The sequence below is a fragment of the Rhinolophus sinicus genome, chromosome 14 (assembly GCF_057876585.1).
Source record: "Rhinolophus sinicus isolate RSI-liver-muscle chromosome 14, RSI-T2T, whole genome shotgun sequence".
Classification (NCBI taxonomy): Eukaryota; Metazoa; Chordata; class Mammalia; order Chiroptera; family Rhinolophidae; genus Rhinolophus; species Rhinolophus sinicus.
The window spans coordinates 181,046,805-181,068,758 of record NC_142514.1 but is presented as its reverse complement, the minus strand read 5'-3'; the positions used below and the strand labels follow the sequence as shown (position 1 = coordinate 181,068,758).

General features: G+C 54.5%; 1 protein-coding gene and 1 long non-coding RNA gene across 3 annotated transcripts; one reads left to right on the top strand and one right to left on the bottom strand.

Annotated features, from left to right (window-relative positions):
• Positions 1 to 228: 228 nt before the first annotated feature.
• LOC141572277 (uncharacterized) lies at positions 229 to 2,619 on the bottom strand. Its single transcript, XR_016018394.1, has 3 exons — positions 2,481 to 2,619; positions 1,871 to 1,978; positions 229 to 647 (listed from the first exon to the last, which is right to left on the bottom strand). It is a non-coding gene; the product is annotated as an uncharacterized LOC141572277 (long non-coding RNA).
• Positions 2,620 to 4,921: 2,302 nt separating this feature from the next.
• Positions 4,922 to 15,877, top strand: CHRM1 (cholinergic receptor muscarinic 1). 2 transcript variants are annotated; one of them, XM_019713951.3, is made up of 3 exons: positions 4,922 to 5,397; positions 5,832 to 5,923; positions 13,361 to 15,877. In XM_019713951.3, the coding sequence occupies exon 3, from the start codon at positions 13,437 to 13,439 to the stop codon at positions 14,817 to 14,819; it is 1,383 nt and encodes a 460-aa protein (XP_019569510.1). In that variant the 5' UTR covers positions 4,922 to 5,397; positions 5,832 to 5,923; positions 13,361 to 13,436; the 3' UTR covers positions 14,820 to 15,877. The 2 variants fall into 2 exon arrangements, with proteins under 2 accessions (XP_019569510.1, XP_019569511.1); XM_019713952.3 differs by lacking the exon at positions 5,832 to 5,923.
• Positions 15,878 to 21,954: the final 6,077 nt, after the last annotated feature.

The window sequence follows — 21,954 nt, the reverse complement described above, 5'->3', positions numbered from 1 at the left end:
GATATTAGAATTACACCTGATCATGGAGCTGTTATGAATATTAAAAGAGAACGTGCACGTAAAGCGCTTGTGAATGCGGTAGCCAGGAGTAAGCACTCCGTGAAGGGCAACCAGCGCCTATTCCTTCTGAGAGTTAGATCTGCACCATCCCTTACCCACTCCGCCAACAAAAGGACTCCACTCAAGGCACGAAGGAGAAATTTGTACCATTATTATTATTCTCTCCGCGAAGGAAAATGGGCGCTTCGTACCAGGCACACCCCACCCCAGGAACCCAGCCTCTCGCCGCGCCCATCTGGGCACCGAGCTGGGCAGGCCACTAGGGGGCGCGGCGGGCGGTGCGCAGAGCTGTGGGTACAGCTGCAGCAGACGCAGGCAGCCCGGGACCACCCCGAGTAGAAGCTGCGGGTGCGCGACGCCGCAGTCCGGAAGGGTGAGGGACGGACCCTGCCCACCCACGGACTTGCAGAGCCTGGCAGGGGCCAGGGTCTCGCCGAGAGGTGGGTGGGAGGGGGAATGGGCTTAGGTGGTTCCACTCGCCCGGCTGGTTCCCACTCCTCGCCATAGAGAGCTTGCAGCTTCGATCTCCGCCTCGGTGGTGACTCGAGGACAAGGCGTACACGCCCACGGGAGTCGGGGGAGGGATACTACGAGGAAAAGAAGCAAACTGAACAGAGTCGGGGACAGGGGACCCCGAAATTGGTCTTGCCTAACCGAGTCGCTCCCTGGGCGCGCAGACTCCGCTGTGGAGGTGGAGAGCTGGGGAGAAGCCTTAGGAATCCTAACCTCAGGTCCCGGGTCCGATCCGAAGTTCCGGCCCGAAGCTCACCCACCCCACCCCACACAACGCCCCGACTTCTCTCCTGCAGTGTCACGTCGGGCCTAGGCCCGAGCGCCAGCTACTACAACACGTGGCGGAAAACTGGGGGCTCCGTGTCCACTGACTGAGCGAAGCCAAGTCAACGCCGTTAATTAGATTTTTCCGGCTGTTTTTGGCCATAGACTTCTGAATGGGAAGCACCCGCCTCCAGAGCGCGAGGGAAAGCGCCCCTTTCCTCGTCGAGGCCGCACGTCCACGATGCGTCCAACTCCTCGGCGGCAGCAAACAGGCTTCCGAGGTCCTGTCCTCATAGGCGGGACAGAGAACCCTCCGGAACGCCCAGTGGGAACGCAGCTCCACGCTGCGGCCGGTCTCACCGAGAATCAGACTTGTCCAGGATGCGTTGCCTCGGTTCCCAGCATTCACCACCCCCGCCCCACCCCAGGTGCCCTAAACTCCGCTGCGTCACTCGACCCGCTTGCTGTAAGGATTGGGAAGCGCTCCGCTCAGGGCCACCCCAACCCCCATTTCTTCCGGAGCTGACCTGGAGGCTTTGGGGCAGGGGAGCGGAACTGCTTCGGGCCCTCCCCCTGTCCCCAGGCTCCCAGCAGAGCTCAGTGAGGAGGCGAAACGCCCTGTACGTGGAGGGGTATTGTTTCTACGTGGCCTTGATTTCGGAATCAGACCCAGAAAACCCGATTTCCTGTCCCAAGATGATGCTTTGTTGTGGCCACTTGAGCCCTGGCCCTCCGGCGGTGGGGACTCCGGGGCCCTTACTAGGCCTACTGTGTCCGCAGCCCCAAACCTGGATTTTACCGTCGTTTTAAATCTGGGAATTAGTCTCCCCTAGGTCCTCGCCTTGGGGTGGAGGGTAGGGTGGGGGACGAGGCTAAGGGTCTAAAACAACGGTGGTGAGGGAAGGAGGAATGCCCTCGGGACGATCAGCTGCCCCTGACCACTGCCCTCCTCCCGGGCTCCCGATGGACGAAGTCACCTCGACGGCGGATGAGAACACCAACCCACGCCCTTCCCGAGGAACTAAGGACCTACCAGCACTGCTTCAAAGATCTGGTGGGGGCGAGGAAGACCGCCCATTTCGGCCTCCTCCCAGGTCTGAGGAAACATCTCCGAGAAGTGGCAAGATTCTCTGGGTTTGATCTGAGTTGGGTTCAAGCCGAGGGCAAGCGTTTAAATACCGTGGAGGGCGCTCACTTCCTTCCCGCATCCCCTCGCGACATTCCGACAGGATCCCCGCCTTTCAAAATGCTGTCCCACGGGTCTCTGCCGTCCTGGAACTGCCCCTTGCATACTCCCACCCCGACCCCAGCCCCAGCCCCAGAATAACGCCAGGCACATGGACCGCACCTTGCGGGAATCCCCTGGGATGCGCACCGCCTGTAAAATGTACTCATCTGTACAATGGGAATAATAAGAACATCCCTGAGAGAGTTGTGAAAAACAAACCAGTTCGTGAATGCAGAACCCTTAGCAGCGCCTGGCACATGAGAAGTGCTCAGTGCAAGTTATAAATAATAAATAACAAGAATAACTGCTTTCACTTGTAGCAAACGCCAGTGCCACGTTTAACCTGCAACTAATCGACAAACAGCGCTGTCAGAGAGGTGTTTCTAACTCCCACGACATTGATGAAGAAACTGACCTGGAGACTTAGAGAAGGGCACTAACATGCGGTTCAACTGGGAAGAGACAGAACTGGATTCGCACCCAGGGCAGCTTCTCCCCTCCTCCACGGTGGAGAGGCTGAAAGAGGGGCCCAGCTGCGCGGGGACGATCCCGCGCTCCCTCGGTGGCCTGGAGGAGTGAATCCTCGGCCAAGCGATCAAAAGTAGCAACCTACAGAAGCGAAGACCCAGGTGTCCTGCACCAGCCGGCCAGAGAGAAGACAGAACTGGCTGAGGTCAGGCCCCGCCGCTCCAGAGTGGCTGCGGGTCGCGCGAGGGGGGGAGGGGAGGCGGGCCCCCACGTGCGCTGCCTGCGGCTGCTTCGCAAAGCCCTTTGTCGCGAGCAGCAGCGTTCGTGCCGCACTCGGCGGCTTAAAATAAAGACAATGTTCCCAGCCTCCCTGTGGCTAAATCGGGCGCGGGTGCGGGGGCGGTGAGAGAGCCGGGTGGGAGAGCTTCTCCCGGCCTTATCTCCCGTCTCCCTTCCTGCCTCAGTTTCCCCATCTGGTCATGGGACCTAGCCACGAAGACCTGGGCAGAGAAGAGTCAGGGGTGAGGGTGAGGGAGCGGCGTCACACCCTGCCTCCGTGGCAGCACGGACTTAAAGAGGAAACCGCTTGGACTGGGGAGGACACTCTAGAAGAGGCAGGGGAAAGCTGGACACCCTCCTCTCCCGCCTACAAAATAAGTGTTTTTATTTCTAAAGGGACGTGTGCAGAGGCGGTGGGAGAAGAGAAAAGGGAGACCAAGGAGATTGGGGGGAGGGGGCAAGGAGAGAGCCTGATTCAGACTCGGAAATGGATGTTGAGCGTGGAGGCCTAACACCCCCACACTCAGCCACGTGTACGCGCACAAGTGCACGCAGCCCCACCGCGCAAGAGCCTCAGCCGCAAACCAGGACAGCCCAGCAGGGGGCAGCCTGAGTCCAAGCCCATGGGCAGGGACTGGTCAAGTTCTAACGCACCCCTGACCCGCGGGCTGACCCTGGGGTGGGAGGGGAGTGCTCAGATTCCTCTCCAAGCTGCAGTGTCCCCTCGACCTCAGAAGGGAGGTGAACTAGGTGGCTTTGAGAAGTAGAGATGCCCCCACATGTGCCTGCCTCCTCAGCCTACCACTGGCATTGGATGGCTGCTGGCCAAGCCTAGGAACTCCAGTTTCTGCTCCACCTGGCACCACTGGCAACTGAACTCCAGCATGAGGGAGCCCCAGGTTACCCTCAGGCATCAAAACTGAGAGGGGCTGAGGAAGTGAGCAGGGGAAAGTGGTGGAGCAGGTCCACACCCCTGACCAGACTCCAGAGCCTTGGGCTTAGAGCTAAGGGACCTAAATCCAAACACTCGCCCACCACATATTAGTCACCTCTCTGCTCTTTGGTTTTCTCATCCATATAATGGGGATAATAGATTATCCTGGTCCTTCCTACCTTCAGCGTGGCCCCATGGGGCAAAGGACATAGCAGCCCAGCAGTAGCCTCCCCCTCTCTCCCCAGTGGTCAGCTCCCCAGGAGGTTTCTAGGGCCAGGTGAGGGTAGTGCAGCACCCGGGTCTCTATGGCAAATGGCCCCCAGGGGTTCTATCTCTGAGGAAACACAGAAATCCAAACCAACCTAGGGGCAGGGGTGCTTGCCAAGCGGCGGGTCTAAGGAAGGTGGTGTGGAAGGGCAGGTTCATCACTTCCCAGGTACACACCTGTGAGCCTTGAGTAGGAGTCAGGGGAGACAGAATTTGACAAGCTGGGAGGAGAGCTATCTGTCTGCCTGTCTGTCTGTCTTCCAAGTGGAAACTGGGGGTGGAGCAGGCAGGGAGATAGAGGCTGCCTCGCTGTCAGAATTAACAAGTTCCACAGTTGGGCAACACTCAGACAGACACACACCAAATACAGACACACGTGTACACAGTCATCCTGGCTCCAGACCAACAGGGTGACACCTGCATTTCCACAGGCTGCATGGTGACATGTGTGCTCAGGGACACACATGTGCGAGGCACTCAGCAGCACCTGGAGCAGGCACACAGCCCCCCCCCCCCCCGACAGCCCACCCCACCCTCGTCTCCACAAACCAGACACCGGTATACCCTCACACCGGGCTATGCAGCATGGACAGATGCAAGAGCACGCAGCCCAGCATCCAGACGTGTCCGCTCAGCCCCCAAGGGAGGGGGCCTGGGGGGGTGGTACGCCAGCCCTCTGGGTCTGTGCCAAGTTGGAGCCTCTCACGTGAGGCCCAATGTGTCATTTCTAAACAGAAGGAATCTAGCTCCTTCACAGCGGGAGGAAGAGCAGGGTGTGGGGCTGGGTGGGTGGGTGGGTGCGTGGGCATGTGCAGGGGGCAGGGCGTGTGTGAGGAAAGAGGCATGTGAATACCACGGGGGTGTGTTGGGGGCCACGGTGCATGCGGGTTGGGGGCTGTAAGGTTGGGTGGGGGAAGGAGTCCAAGGAAACAGAGTGTGCCTTTGTGAGGGTGTGTGTGCCGCTGAGTCTGTGCAGTGGGTGTGGGTGTTTGTCTCCCGGTATCCGCCTTCTTGGACTTTTAGTCTTCCTGGGCTTGTCTTCCTCATGTCCTATCCCCTCCCTCTCGTGGCTCGAATTGGGGACCCTGGTGGAGTAGAGGGTCACGCTCCAGGACCCAGTCAAACCCCAGACGCTGCCTGAGGCTTCCCTCCAGCTCCCCTCCCTTCCTTTCCTCCCTCCCTCTCTTTCTCTTCCTCCCTCCACCCCCCCCCCCCAGGCTGGCGTGCCAGGGGGTGGGACATGCCAATCACTGGCTGTGCCTCTCCGGCTGCCAGCACAGGGTGCAGCTCCCCCTGGGAGCCAGGTGTTTGGGTCCCTGGAGACGCTGCTGGCCCCCAGGGAGGCAGTGGGGTTGAGGACCCTACAGACCCCTCCAGCCCCATGGTGAGTACATTTGGAAGGGTTTGGGAGGGGTTCCAGGGAGGTGGGAGCTGAAGAAGCAGGGTCCTGGGAGCAAGGTAGGGACCAGAACTAGAAGGAAATGCGGATGGACCTCAGAGAAGGGAGGGGTCTGGGGAGGGGTCTAGAGGCTAAAGGGGCTCTGCAGCATTGGATGGGGTTCATGCCCCATCTCCTGGCTTTGAGTGGATACACCTATGTTTTTCTGGGGTTCAGAGGAGATGGAGACCCCCTTAGGAAACTGGACCTGGAGCCCAGAAGGGATCAGGCTGCCATGTAGCAGGCACAGTCCCCAGAACCCCAGGGATAGAGTGGGAAGGGCGGGGGTCCAAGGGGCAGCCCTTGCCATCAGCGTCCTGTGGGAGATTGACCCCCCAATTGGGGTGCCAGTCCCAGAACCCCTTCCTCTCCGCCCTCAGGGACTCCTGAATCCCACCACCCCCATCCACCTTCAGCCTCTCAAGATGAACTGAACCAGGCTGCTGGCCAGATGGACAAGCTGGATGCCAAGGTGGGTGCCGGGCCAGAAGCCAGCAGGAGACCAGGCCAAGAGCCCCAGGGCTCTCCGGGGACAAATGGGCACATGGATGGCCATGCCGGCCAGGGAACGTGGCGCTAATATGTGCAGGGACCCTCCCTATGTCCATAGTATCTTGCGCTCCCACAGGGCAGGTCCCAGTCCTATGCCCAGGTCATGCATGGACAGTAATGGGCACCCATGCCAGGTACCCCCAGACTCCACAATGTGGGGATGGGCTGGAGGCCAGGAGCTCTGATTCTTGCAGAGTTGCCAGCTCCTGGGCTGGCAGCTGGGGAGGGGTGGTCAGCTGTCACTGGGTCATTCAGACAGTGCTGCTCAGGTGTTATAAGTGCCAGCGGACAGGGGTCCACCTCTTCCACAAAACATACCTGCAGCTCCACCCAGACTGGCCCAGGCCTTGCCCAACTGGCCGGAAGGAGTCATACTGTCTCCTGCAACCGGACAGTCTCCTGTCCCTGGATAATCAGCTGCTCACTGAGCTGTCAGATGACAGTTAGTTCTCTGCCCCCTGACCTCAGCCTAGGCAAGCGGTGATCGCCACTGCGATATAGAAGGCAGGGGAGGAGATGGCGAAATGGGGCTGCATAAGATGTGACTCTTGGCTTCCCAGCTGGGGCCTGGAGGTCTCAGAGCTGAATCCTGAAGTGCAAAGAGGACTCCAGACTGTCAAGAAGGGGTTAGGCAGAGGTCACGTCAGACCTAGAAAGGAACCTCCCCGTTGTACAGGTGGAGAGACTGAGGCTGAGAAGGGGGAAGGGACATGCTCATGGTCACAGAAGAGATACTTAGGGGTTCAGTGGGGGATTGGACCCTATTCTCCTCGCCCTCGGCATAGCGCTACACTCCCACTTGCCTGAACAGGATGACGGGTGGGGAGCGGCAAGCTCTATGAGGCAGAAGCTTGGGCTCTGACTGGCGGAGAGAGGTGGGTGAATATTGCACTAGGTTTCTGCTCTGCTTGATGCCATGGTGATGCCTAGAAGGATGGGGGAGGGAGGGAGAGAGAAGAAAGGAAACAGGGAAGGGAGCACAAGGAGTGAAGAGCAGGGGACATGCGGAGAGGAGGATGAGGGGCCCAGCACTTCTGATGCCACCGGGCAAAGTGAGGTCTAGGCCCAGCCTGCTAACTGCCAGGCTCTGGCTGAAGCCAGGCCACTGGTTAAGGTCCATCAACAGTGAGCGTATTTGGCAGTGGTTCTAGGGCTGACGCTCCTCTTCCGGCTCAGCAGTGCCTTTATGAGCATTTAACTGATGGCTGCTGCCCTCCTCAGGGCTAGTTGGCACTCTTAGTGGTCACTGTGGAACCTGACTATGTGATACAGTGTACTTGTTTACCCCCTCATTCCCAAGGCCAGGCATCAGAAGTGGAAGTCTTGTGCACTTTTGATGGGTCAAGAGCAGCCTTCAGAGAAAAGTGAACCCAAGGGGAAGAGGGCCACCTCTGACAGGCTGGCTTCTGGGTTATGGCCCCAGCAGAAGGGACAAGTCAAGAGACCCTCCTCACTGCCCAAGTGAGGTCCCAGGTGCCCAGCCCCACAGCCCGCACCTCGTACCTCCTCCTCCCCAATATTACCCGTTCTCCTCAGTCCAGGTTCTGCCAGCTTCCCGGCCCAGAATCACAAGATGGTTTCATTCCTCCCTCCTGGATCTCTTCCCCAGCACCTCCTCATTCTCTGCCTCCCCTTCTCCACTCCTTGGCCAGTGGTAAGATTCTGAAGACACTTGTGTTCAGGAATCCCTCTCCCCAGCAATCTCTCCCAGCCTCCCACAGTGACTCTCTCCCCTCCCCCCTCCTCTCATCAACCAGATCCCCAGCCCCAGGGGATTGGTCCAGGGCGCTGGCGGTCAATAGTCTGGCCTGCCATGCTAGAGGCTCTGACCTCATCCCTTAACTCTTTGAGTCCAGGATGACTTTTTCCTCCCTTAACACTGACAGGCGCCAACTCACGCCCATGGCTATCCTGTCACACCTCACTCAGTTTCCTAGTGGCAGGTGAGGCTGGGTTTCCTTGGTCCACAGATGAGGATGCCCGAGGCTGTTCTCCCGTGCTCTCAAGCCAGGCAGGGCCTCATCCAGGGGAGAGGGGCTTGGTAGGTGAGGAGTTACAGGAACTGGAGGGAACAGACAACCAGGCTCTGGAGCTGGCCCTGACCTCTGAAGGCTCATCTTCATGCCCCTGGGCCTGAAGCCCAAGCAGCATGACCCCATGTACACATTCATGTATTTATTCTACAAATATTTATTGAGCAACTACTATGTGCTCAAAAAAAGCAGTGAATGAGGCAGACACAGCTCATACCCTGCCTCTCAGAGAGCTATGACAGGACCAGCCCCCTTCACACCACACTGTCATCACACATCACACAGATAACGACAGACACTGTCACACACACACTGACCAGATTCTGAAGAATCACTATTGACGATTCAAACTAGGGTTTGGCCAAGCTAGTCAAGGAGGGCAAGAAAGCTGTTGAGTCCCACATCCCCACAATAGCAGTTTAGAGTAGGGGTCCAAGAGGTTAGCCTTAGAGGCAGATTGCCTTGGTCCAAATCCTGGTTGCATTGCTGATGAGTTAGCTATAAGGTCCTTAAGGTCTCAAAGCCTCAGTTGCCCCTTTTGCAAATTAAGGATAATAGAACCTACTTGGCAAAGAAGTTTAAACAGGTCAATTAAATCATGTATATAATGCTTAGAGATATCGGAAGCAGCCAGTAAATACCAGTTGCTATAATAATATAAATAATATTATTAAAAGCTCCCAACAACCTTCACAAAGAGGCCACAGTCCTGGGCAGAAAAGCACTTCCCTGCTTCCTTGCCACCTTGTTGGACCCCAAACGTGACACCCTCAGAGAATGAGTCCCAACCCATCCCCACAAAGCTATAGACTCTCCCCCTAATTCTTATTCTTACTCAGCAAGGCACACACCCTCACACACAAAATACTCATCGTCCAGAACGGTTACCAGGTCAGAACAGTGACTTGCCCAAGGGCATACAGCGAAACAAGAACAGAGACAGGGCTTAAAGCTAGGCAGAAGCAACGCCAAGGACTTCCTTGGGGAGTCCTCCGCCCATCCCCTGCAATCCCCATTGACCAACTCTTCCCCCCATGGATGTTTTACAGAATGTGCTATGTAAATACAGCTTCCAGCCCCACTTTCAACCACATGGCTGACCCTAAGCCCCTCCTTTGCAGAAATTCTGGAGCACTCCTGAACCCTGGCACCCCAACTCTCAGCTCAAGGCTCATCCCCCCCAGGGGAATAAGACGCAATCACAGGAAGGCTGCTTCTTTCACAACCATCATCGTGCTGACCCCCAGGAGCCTTGAACAAGCAGAGAATTGCCCCCAGTCAAGAGTTAAGGAGACTTGTCCAAGGTCACACAGCAGGAACCAGAGCAGAGACCTACAGTCACATAGCAGAGACAAGAGCAGGCCTCCAGGAACCTTCGCCTTAGCAAATCCCTGTCAAGAGACATTTGGGGAGGACACCTGCTTCTGATTGTGGAGAAAAGGCAGAGTCACTGACAGCTCTGCTCTGAGCTGCATCTCAGGGGCTCAGAAGCCCCAGGGGGTGGCAAGAATCGGGGTCCAGCTCCCCAGAATCTCTAGCCTTCTTCCCCCAGTTGTCTCAGATAGGAGGTCTTAGCCCTCACAGTTCATAGGTCAGCCAGGTAGAAAGAAAGCAGGCCCTGGAGCCCACAGGTAGAGGCAAAGTCCCTGTGAGACCATCAGGGAGTCACTCAGCCCCCAAGCCTCAGTGTCTTAACCTATAAAACAGAGATAGCTTCCAACCAGAGCTTGTATGGGCAGTGGTTGCCATGTTCTCACCGTGAGGAGATGTCATTCCAGCCCCAGCTGAGAGAACCTAAGTAAGCTGTCAGCCTCTGCAGCCTCGCCTCAGGGACCTGGGTCTTTTCTGTTCAGCGTCTTTAGATGTTGGCTTCAGGACTCTGTAAAATCTCCACAGACGCCAGGCTGATCCATCCAACTCCTCCACTGTAGAAACAAGCAATCTGGGGACCAGAGAAAGTCTGTGCCTGGGGTCTGGAGAGGAAGGGGCAGGGCCAAAAGGGCAGGGCCAAAGGGGCTGGGTGCTGGATCAGAATGAGGAATCAGGAATAATCACAGAGGCCTTTACCTGTTGTTCCAGTGCCAGGCACTTTGGATACTGTTGTCCCCATCAGCTGCAGGATGCAGGCAGCCAGGGAAGGAATGGTTAGATGATTGCTGATGGTCACACAACTAGGAAGGGACGGCTTTGACATTCAGACTCAGGGCTGCGTGTGGTCCACAATGCAGGTATCTAGGTCAGGTGAGGGAGGCACTCCCTCAGAGTGAAATTTAAGGGGACACAAAAAAACCTCCCCAGTCAAGATAAATACTATCGTAATGTAATATTTTTAGAAATCAAATAGCAAAGTACAGCCCACAGGCAGGTGGGCCATCTGCTTTTGTAAATAAAGTTTCACTGGAACCAGTGCCAGGGTTAGGGCGAGGCATAGGGGACGGGATGTTTGTGCAAGTGCAGGGTTGGGTCCTGTCTTCGTTTAAAATTGTCCATAATGGATGTTTCGCATTAATTTCCATTTTTTAAGTATTACATTGAACTATTATTTTCTTGATTACGGAGATTTTGGGCACCACCTTCAAGTTTGCACCCAAGGCAAGTGCCTCACCCACCTCACCCTAGTCCTAGCCCTGCTGTGGCGTAAGGCCCGGGTACAGCAGTGAATGAGTGGAGTTCTTGGCCCAGCGTTCAAGGCTGCTCTGTGGACGGAGGCCCCTGCAGCTGCAGAGTGTGGCCTCTCGGACCAGCAAGCTCCTCTTCTAACAAAGCCTTTTCAGGGCTTGGCCCAGCTTGCCACTTGGGGCTACAGAGCTGCTCAGAGGCACCTGGGAGTTGGGGGACAGGGAGGAGCAGCACCCCGTCTAGAAGCCAGGAGACCATGGGCTACGCGATGCCTTCTTCCCCCTTTTCCCTGGACCTCAGTTGTGCTATTTGTGCAACGGGCATTAAACAGCTCTGAGTTCTGATCAGAGACAAGTGTCGTGCAGGGCAACCCATCAAGGGTGGTGTCTACCTGCAGCCTCATGGGGGGGTTAGCCACAGCAGGTACATCTGATCCCAGCCTCCCACCCGGTGCCTGATTTTGGTTAAGGAAGGAGGGTGCAACAAAACTCAGTAAGCAAAATACATAACATTTTTATGTAATCTTTTAAAAGTTCAAATTGGCAAACTATGCCTGCCCGCCCCCCCCAGGCCGACCACCAGTTTTTATAAATAAAGTTTCAGTGGAACAAACTGCTTGGGCTCAAATCCTGGTTCCTACCTTACTTGTGTACCTTGTGCAAATTATCTTGCTTTTCTCTGCCTCAGTTTCTTCATCTGTAAAATGGAGCAAGGCTTAGTTCATAGGCTCCAGTGAAGATAACTACCATAAGGCACATAAGCACTTTGAGCAGCAAGTGGCACTCAGGGAGAACTAAATAATAGCAATGATCAGTATTACTACTCATTGCTATTGTCGTATTAGGAAACTTTAATCAAACAAACCTACACTACTAGGCAGGAGGGAGCCCTCATTAGCACACATGCTAAGACTCCATGGGAACCGTGCTTACCGTGTGGTGGGGCTGTTCTAGGCACTTTACATCGATTGATTCATTTAAGCCTCACAATATTTTCTTGATTTGTTAGCTAGGGACTAGTATTATCCCTGTTTTTCAGTTGAAGAAACCGAGGCACATAGAAGTTATGTCATGAGCAGAGATCACACATCCAGTAAATGGTGTAGCCTGGAGTCAAATGCACGGTCTGGCTTCAGAGTTCAGGTCCTTCTACCAGGATGTTACATGTGCCCGGTCACATGCAGACTGTCCCACACGTGCCCTGACAGCCACAGTCTTTCTTGTCCGTGGGTCACACTCTGAACTCCCCACACTGAGTATCACTCTCACATACCGACAGCTCACCATGAGCCGTGGAGATGGCCTCTGCCACACACACTCTGGGTTACACACCATCGCAGCCACACACCCCAAGGCCATCTGTCACGCAGCAACCCCCTCACAGGTATGGCACTCTAGTCTCGCTGTCACAGACCAGGTCCCCAGGAACACCAAGGGTTGGTGGGCCCTTGCCCTAAATCTCTCCCTTGGAATTTTTCCAATGTTATATCCCCTGAAGCTATACAGCTGCAGGCCTGCAGGAGGAGACCCCAATCTTGTCAATGGACAGATGGACATCTGAGGACCAACACAGGAAGGGACCAGCCAAAACACAGCAGCAAGGCCATGGCTGAACTGTGGGTACCACCTGCCGGGCCAGGAAGTTGCTAAGAGCCCTGGCTTTTCCTTTTACCCACATTTAATTCCTGGGCTTGACTCCAGCTTCAAGAAAAATCTGGGGGATCTTCCTGTTCCCCTAGCTGCCCCCCACTCAGCTGGAGTCCTGGAACAGAGTGGGGAGATGGAGGGGGCCTCCCACACCCCATCTGGGGCCAGACCCCCGCTTATCTGGGAGCTGAGTCCCTCGCCCCTGCTGCCTGCTTTTACTCCAGATCTCCTGCCACCAGGGGAGCATCCAGGCCCAGGGCAAGTTTCCCTGCTGCCCTCAGAGAAGGTCACATCCAGCTCCAAACCATTTCTCTCTCTCTCTCTCTCTCTCTCCATGCACACATACAGCGTCCCTTTTCTCCCATCTCTTTCCCCTTCGCTTCTCTGGAACCCTCCCCTACCTTCTATCTATCCTTATTTGATGGAATTATCCCACTGGAACTCCGCATGCTCAAAGAGTGAGAGACAGAAGTGGGTTCTGATCAGCCTCCCCACCTGTGTCGCCGTGGCCAGGCCTTGTGGCTGCTCGGAGCTAGGCTTGCCTCAGTGAAATGAGGATCATAAGAGACCTTCCTCCTAGAGATGTACAAGAGTTAAATTAGATAATTCAATGAAGTGTCTGGTGTGTAGCAACTACTCAGTACATGAGAGCTTTAATAAAATTGAGTGAAATGCTTTGAAAATTTGGCAGTACTGTCTTCAAAGCGAATCTCCCGGCTCCTTCCTCATCAGTTAAGCAAGACAGGAATTAGTAGCAATTTCTCAGTGAGAAAGTTGAAGCTCAGAGTCTAAACGGTGAAGCCAGAAGGAAGACTCAGACCTCTGGATTCCAAAGCCACCCCACCTCCATGCTGCTGGCAAATCCATTCATGGCTGGGAATGTGCATTCTAAATGACCGTGTGTGGACACCTGAACAGGAAGGGACCAGCCGGTAGGGGAGGGTGACGCAGTCTGGCCTGAAGCTCTGGGAGGGCAGTGGCTGCGTTCCTAGCACCGTCCACTCCAGGCTCTAGGGGATATCCAGCAGCCCAAGCAAAGCCAATGTCCTCTCTTTTCAGGTGATGACCTCCCGCTGAGGAAGCCCTGTCGTGTGACTAGAGGAAGGGGCTGCCCCCAGAGCCCCACCTGGCCGCCATGAATACCTCAGCCCCACCCGCCGTCAGCCCCAACATCACCGTCCTGGCACCAGGAAAAGGCCCCTGGCAAGTGGCCTTCATTGGGATCACCACGGGCCTCCTGTCACTGGCCACAGTGACCGGCAACTTGCTGGTACTCATCTCCTTCAAGGTCAACACAGAGCTCAAGACAGTCAACAACTACTTCCTCCTCAGCCTGGCCTGCGCCGACCTCATCATCGGCACCTTCTCCATGAACCTCTACACCACCTACCTGCTCATGGGCCACTGGGCTCTGGGCACGCTGGCCTGCGACCTCTGGCTGGCCCTGGACTACGTGGCCAGCAACGCCTCCGTCATGAATCTGCTGCTTATCAGCTTTGACCGCTACTTCTCCGTGACCCGGCCCCTGAGCTACCGCGCTAAGCGCACACCCCGCCGGGCAGCCCTGATGATAGGCCTGGCCTGGCTGGTTTCCTTCGTCCTCTGGGCCCCAGCCATCCTGTTCTGGCAGTACCTGGTGGGGGAGCGGACGGTGCTGGCTGGGCAGTGCTACATTCAGTTCCTCTCGCAGCCCATCATCACCTTCGGCACAGCCATGGCCGCCTTCTACCTCCCTGTCACAGTCATGTGCACACTCTACTGGCGCATCTACCGGGAAACGGAGAACCGGGCCCGGGAGCTGGCGGCCCTGCAGGGTTCTGAGACGCCAGGTAAGGGAGGTGGCAGCAGCAGCAGCTCAGAGCGATCCCAGCCGGGGGCTGAGGGCTCAGCGGACACCCCTCCAGGGCGCTGCTGTCGCTGCTGCCGGGCCCCCAGGCTGCTACAGGCCTACAGCTGGAAGGAGGAAGAGGAGGAGGATGAAGGCTCCATGGAGTCCCTCACGTCATCGGAGGGTGAAGAGCCTGGTTCCGAGGTGGTGATCAAAATGCCCATGGTGGACCCGGAAGCACAGGCCCCCACCAAGCAGCCCCCCAGGAGCTCCCCGAATACAGTCAAGAGGCCAACCAGGAAGGGGCGCGAGCGAGCGGGCAAGGGTCAGAAGCCCCGTGGGAAGGAACAGCTGGCCAAGCGGAAGACCTTCTCGCTGGTCAAGGAGAAGAAGGCGGCTCGGACACTGAGCGCCATCCTGCTGGCCTTCATCCTCACCTGGACACCATACAACATCATGGTGCTGGTGTCCACTTTCTGCAAGGACTGTGTTCCCGAGACCCTGTGGGAGCTGGGCTACTGGCTGTGCTACGTCAACAGCACCGTCAACCCCATGTGCTACGCACTCTGCAACAAGGCCTTCCGGGACACCTTCCGCCTGCTGCTGCTCTGCCGCTGGGACAAGCGACGCTGGCGCAAAATCCCCAAGCGCCCTGGCTCCGTGCACCGCACCCCCTCCCGCCAGTGCTGATGGGCCCCTTGCCACATCCCTCCACCCCAGTCCCTGGGAAAGCCGGGTAGAAGGCAAGCGGGCAGGGGCTGTGACCGCAGACCCAGCGCCCTGCTCAGTCCCCGCCAGGCTACCCAGCCCCGAGATCACCTTCCTAGACAGCCCAGAGAGACCCTGCCAATTTTCCAAGTTTTGCTGTTCCCAGGCAGGATGAGAACCCGGGGAACTGGTTTTGCTGTTCCCTGCTCGGTGGGAGTGGGCTCTTCACCAGGAAGAAGGCCTGGGAGGAGGATCCGGCCTTTGGATTCCTTGTTTGCGTTTAGGCAGGAAGTCTGTCCAGAGCCAACTGGGCGGGCCAGGAGAAAGGTTTACTATTACAGTCATCCTTGGTCCAGTAGCTGGTCTGGATTGGCGGTGGGAGGTGACAACCCCTGGGGACACAGCAGGGAACTGACACAAACCACTGAGAAAAGAGCTTGGCTCAAAGGGAGCAGCCCCTGGCTGGGGATCCCCTCCATCCACACGCACGGCCCTCTCTGCTGGGCCCTAGACACACTCTCCAGGATTGTCCAGCCTCCCTACCAATGTCCCCAGAGCATCCCTTTTTTGGGTCACCCCCAAGGCAAATGTCCAAGCATCAGCAGGTCAATGACACCAGAGGGGATCGGCTTGGCTAGTCACACATCAAGTCCAGAGGCAGCAGGAGGACCAGGCGCCAGGTGTCCTGTCTGTCCCACTCTGTCATTTCCCTGGGAGTGAGGGGCAGGGGAACCTGCTGTCCAGCCTCACACCTATAACCCCTGCCCCAGAGAAGTCCTCCGTCCCTCCCTCCCTGGTCCACAGCCATCACCTGGGTACATCTGCCCCATGCAGATCAGTCCAGGCCTCCTGCATGCTGCCTGCCTCTGGTTGCCCCACACAGGCCTGGCCCAGCCAACAGGCTCTCTTCTGTGAACTCCCAGTCCCACCATGCATGGCCTCCCAGCTACCCTTATCTCCAGGCCCAGCCTGGCCCCAAGTGTTCTTTCCTTCCATCCTCAGCAAGTGCTGAGTCTGTAAATAAAGCCACATAACCAGCAGATGCTAAGGGTCCTTCCTCTGTGTATTGGATCAAGGACTTGGTCTTAGGCCTGGGCAGGGTGGGGCAGGGAGGGCCCAAGTACCGTGGAATGTGGGCCACTGCCCTGACAGGGTCCCAAGAGGGACAGCACTGAGTGACAGGATCTACTGAAACCTGTGGGCCCCAACATCCCAGGGTCCCTTGCTCAGGGGAGTAGAGCTGTAATGGGCAGACCTTGCTATTGGAAGTAGGGAAACTAAGGGAGATAAACTGCCTCTGCCCATAAGCCAGCATATTCCTTATCAGCTTTGCCATATGTGGCTGCTCTGGGAGCTCTGTCACACCCAGGGAGGACAGAACTGCTCCAAAGCCCCATTTAGAGACCGGGAAACTAAAGCCCAGTGACCCAGGAGGACTGCTCAGGGTTACCCCGCAAAGCAACACCCAGGCTTCCAGGCAGTTCACAGCCTCCTGACCCCGGGACAGTGGAGATGAGGCACCTGCGGTCCATGCCAAAGAACACAGCAAAGCTGTTATACTCAGGGTTACAGTTTATTACAGCGAAAGGGTACAACTTAAAATCAGCAAAGGATAAAGGCGCATAGAGCAGAGTCCAGGAGAGACCGGGGCAAGCTTCCAGTTTCTTCTCCAAGTGAAGCTATGGGACAGCACTTAATCCTCCCAGCAATAATGTGTGACAACATGCATGAAATACTGCCAACCAGGAAAGCTCACTGGAGCCTTCGTGCCCAGTGTTTTTACTGGAGGCTGCGCATGTAGACATGGCCGACCTGTCGTCAGCTCCTCCAGAGGTTAAACTGATACCATATGGCCCAAGGCCCTCACTATATATAAATCACATTGTTAGCATAGACAATCTGGTGTGGTTCCAGGCCCCCAGGTGAGCATAGACACTCTTATCAGGCAGGATATTGCAAGGGCTTAGGGATTATTTCGCAGGAGTCAAACAAGGGTCAAACTTTTCTTGGGCATGTGCAACATTTGGAGAACCCAGACCTGCTAAACTAATCCTGCAGTGCACAGTGGCCCTAGCCAGTAGCATCAGTACCACCTGGGAACTCACTAGGTATATAAGTTCTCGGGGTCACCCCAGATTTACTGAATCAGAAACTCTAGGGGTAGAGCCCGGCCATGTGTTTCAACAAGCCATCAGGTGATTGTGACATAGGCTGAAGTTTCAGCAATGCTGGCCTGGAAGTATAAGGTCCTGGGTGGGGCTGAACCCTTGCGGAGAGGGGGACTGAAGAGTTACTCCACACATAACCATCAGGACTGCCAGAATCCTTTAAAAAGGAAGCTTCCAACACTATGGGCAGGAGCAATCCACCGAAGAGGTGGACAGAATAGGCTGGCCAGGGCCTCGCAGGAGCACAGCCCTGTGGTCACTGACGTAGGACACAAGCCCCTCCCCTACCACCAGCACAGCTCCTGGGTTGTCAGCTCAAGACTCAGAGAGGGCCCCTCCCTTCCCAATGCTTCCACTTAGCCCTGAGACCCCTATAGAGCTAAATGCCCCGCCCTGTGTTAAAGGCATTGGTCCTGGGAGGCAGAGGGACTGAGGAAGCTGAGCAGTGTGGGGAGAGCAAAAGTGCTGGAATGAGACTGGTGTGGCCTCACTTTGACCAAGAGGGGAGGTCAAAGCTGGTGTTTGGATCATGAATGGGGCTGGCAGTTCACAGTCATCCCTTGTCCCAGGCACAAGTCCTGCCTCACCACACAGCCTTAGGCAAGTCTCACTTTCAGCGTCCTCATCTCTGAAAGGGGAATGAGCCCCTCAGGGAAGAGTTAAGATGAGAGAGACTGTAGGGACAGCACCTCAGTGGCTGCATCAGTGTTATCACAGCACCAGGCTGTTCACGTGTGAAGACCAGAAACCACATCTAGTTTCAGACACACACCTTTCCATACTCTTCCAGTCTGCTCTTTCAAGAGTCCAGAGTCCCATCCCCACCCCACCCCCAGCCCAGGAGGAAGAAATGGTTTGGAAAAAGGAGCATGGGGAGCAAGCCTGGGTGGCGGAGGGCGTGTGGTCCAGGATGCTTCTCAGAGATGAGGTCTGTGCCCTGCAAGCCTCGGAAGCAAGATTCCTACAGATCCAGCTGCCAGAAGATGGAGGAAATGGCTTGAGCTGGGCAGGAGAGGGCATCTGGACATAAATGGCATCAGTCCACTCTCCACAAAGCACCCCCTCCCGCCTGAAGGAGTCTTTCTTAGCCCCAGAAACAAGGACTGTTTCTTGCCTGAGCAGGAAGTAGGGAAAGAATGAGGAAGCTTTGCGGACGCCACCCCTCCCCCCTACCAGGTTGGAGCAGGTCTAGAGAAGAGGCACTAGTTAGGATTCTCTACCCTCCCTCTGCCCCAAACCCCGTTCCATTCCCATAGTATCACTTTGGCGCCATCTGCAGGCGATCAAGGGAATAGTTCTTCCAGGCCTGGGCTGCTTCCGAGAGAACAGGACCGCAGGACCAATGATAGAGTAGATGGTCTTGGCCACCTCAGCAACTGCTCCCACACCTCAGCAGGAACCAAGGCCCCCAAAGGATCAGCTCACTTGGCTGTTACTCTAAACATGCAGAGGCAGGCCTGCCCTCTCCCCAGTATTCAACCTCACCCGACAACTAGGCAATGGACCAGGGAAGATGGCACCTAGGGCCAACCCCACATCCTCCCAGTGCCTCCACAGGCTTTTGGTTTCATTTTTCGGAGCCTGGCTCTGATTTGACAGAGCTGATGCTGATCCAACTGGAAATTCAGACAGGTACCTGTTCACCTTTACAGCAGGAAAGCCTTTTGAATGCCAGGTGCCCCACACCAGCCTCAGGCCCTAAAGAGGTTGAGATGTTTGTTCTTAGCACCTTTGGTAACACACACAAATGGTATAACTCAGAAGTCAGACCATCACACAAAATAGTCCTGGAAACGATTCTCACTCTTCCTTCCTGGGCCCCAATATTTCCCCTGCCCCCCAGTTCCACTCTCCGTCTTGGCATTCCTGGACTGGCTAGCACCACCCACTCATTCAGTGCTCAACCAAGAAATCTGGACGTTGTCTTGGACTTCTCCTTTCAATTCTTGTACCCAGTCAGACAGTCTACCTCCTGAATGGTCCCCAAATTCATCCAGCATTCTCCATCTCCACTGTCACTACCCCAGTGCAGTCTCTTGCCTGAAATGCTAAAATAATCCCTTAATTCAGAGGTTGGCAAACTTTTCCTGTAAAGGGCCAGGTAGTCAATATTTTAGGCTCAGTGGGGCAAGAGACAAAATTAAGGATCCCATTGGGGTGGCCGGTTCAGTTGACTAGAGTGTGGTGCTGATAACACCAAGGTTGCCGGTTCAATCCCCACATGGGCCACTGTGAGCTGTGCCCTCCTTAAAAAAAAAAAAAATTAAGACTAGTGATGTAGAATATTTTCTTTGTGCCAGGATCGCGTCTCAATCCTTCCGAAGAATGGAAGCACGGACCAAGGAGAGGCGAGGAGTTGTAAAAGAGGATAGTTTATTAAAAGTAAAGAGTAAAGAGTTGCAGCTTTCGGAATGAGAGGGGGTCCCCACCGGATTGCCCAGTGACTGAGGCAAAAGTTCTTACTTTTATACCTTTCCTTGCCTGCTTGGAGAAGGGGGCTTTTGCCTTCTAATGGAATTCATCTATCAGGTTTGCCCTGTTTGCCCACCCTAAAGGGCTTAAGAACCCATCCCTATTTATCATATCTGCCCCTTTGTCCTGCCAGCAGGGATTGGAGATAATTTATTAACCTCAAGGCGCATTCTCCTTTCTTTGTCCTGCAGTGAAGGAGACATTCCAGAACCTGGAGTTTCAGGATATGGCTACCTTTTGTTTATTCTACCAGGGACCTCCCTGTCTGCCTAACATGCTAACTAACCTGTCTCAATACTATGTAGGTACGTGCTATAGTCTCTGTCGCAGCTATTCAACTCTGCCATTGCTGTCAAAAGTAGCCATAAACAATATATACATGAGGGGCCGGCCCAGTGGCTCAGGCAGTTGGAGTTCTGTGCTCCTAACGCCAAAGGCTGCCGGTTTGATTATCACATGGGCCAGTGAGTTCTCAACCACAGGTTGCCGATTTGACTCCTGCAAGAGATGGTGGGCTCCGCCCCCTGCAATTAAGCTTGAAGACAGCACCTTGAGCTGAGTTGCTGCTGAGCTCCCAGATGGCTCAGTTGGTTGGAGCGCATCCTCTCAACCACAAGGATGCTGTTTCCCACACGGGATGGTGGGCTGCGCCTGCTGCAACCAACAATGGCAACTGGACCTGGAGCTGGATGGCGCCATCCACAACCAAGATTGAAAGGACAACAACTTGACTTGGAAAAAGTCCTGGAAGTACAATAAAGTCCTGTTCCCCTTCCCCAATTAAAAAAAAAAAAAAAAAAAGGCAATCTCCTTAAGCCTCCAGAAGCCGTTCATTCAGCCCAACTTATTTGTTCAATCTTAACCTCTGAAATTCTCCTGGTCCTCACACAGGCCCCAAGCTCACTCCTTCATGATTTTTACTTCTTCCGTTTCCTCTGCTTGGAATATACTTGGCCTGCTAAAAGGAAAAACCAGTTTCCTTTACACTCTACTCACAAAACTTCTGACACCAAATGTGTAGGTTTTCTTCCCATACCAACCAGTTCTCCCAACACCATCCTGGTGACCTAGGATTCAATTCTGACACTACCTGGAATTAACATCAGATCCCACAGGTAAAGATCTCAGTCCTACACTGTCCCCACTTCAGACACCAGTCACAAGCAGTGAGTCCCGAGCTTACCGACATTTCTGTTTAACTTGACTATAAGTTGGGGGTTCCCAAGACCCCCTATCCAGGTTCAATAATTTTTTCTTTCTCTTTCTTTCTTTTCTTTCTTTCTTTCTTTCTTTCTTTCTTTCTTTCTTTCTTTCTTTCTTTCTTTCTTTTCTTTCTTTCTTTCTTTCTTTCTTTCTAAGAATTACATGGGTAATTTTTATTTTCTATTTGTACTTTTCCTTAAAAGCGTTTAACTTTTAATTTTTAATTTACTATATTTAAATATCACCATTAAACACTGCTGACTATAATGTCCTGTTTTGAAATGCAAAGATGGACTGATGGCTTTTAAAATGTGATAGATATTGCAGAATATATTGAATTAAGAGAATTTAGGGGGGGGGGTGAAATTGTCTGTATGCATTTAATGGCATAACTATGAACTAGGGACAGGTAGACATGAAAACTTGCAGTTGGAGGAAAAACTCATTCGGGACTGAAGTGAGGTCCTTGCTTGCTGACAGACTGTCCCTTGGCTTTCAAAGACTAAATAAGTCTTTGTCAATATACAAAAAACACTTGATTGTACAAAATCCTTATCAGGAGAAACAGTAGCAATAAAATAGATTAAATTATTGACACGTGCCAATCTGGATTGTGGGGACTAGCCAGGCTAAAGGAAGCAGGGCTGGCTGCAGGCCAGAAATCCAGCTGGTGGTTGCAGCTCAAGTTCAGGACCTAGGGTACAACAGCGGCCTGGGAAAGTCTAGAGAGAAGGGTTAGTGCACTCATCAGAAATCCTCCTTTTCCAAACCAATTCCTAGGATGCTTTTCTCAAACAGGGAATGATTTTCTACGAGTATAACAACTCACAGAACAGAGGGAAACACATTTGCCAGTTATATAACAAAGGCTATGATAAAGGACACAGATGAACAGCCAGATGAAGACGTACATAGGGCCACGAGGTCCAGAAGGGTCCTGAGCGTGGGAGCTTTTGTACCCATGGAGTTGGGGTGCACCACTCTCCCAGCATATGGACGTGTTCACCAACTGGAAAGCTCTCTGAACCTTGTACTTTGGGGATTTTTATGGAGCCTTCATCCTGGAGGTGTGATCAATTATTAACTCAATTTCTAGCCCCTCTCCCTTCCCTGGAAAATGAGAGGTGGGGCTGAAAGTGCCAAGCTTTTAATTGTTTAATCATTGTTTGGTCTTCCTGAAAACTTGCCCCCATCCTGAATCTATCCAGGAACCTATCAAGAGTCACTGAATTAGAACAAAAGACTCCTACCTATCACCCAGGAAATTCCAAGGG

Excerpts from the sequence above, each read along its gene's own strand:
- CHRM1 (XM_019713952.3), top strand. The coding sequence starts at position 13,437 with ATGAATACCTCAGCCCCACCCGCCGTCAGCCCCAACATCACCGTCCTG.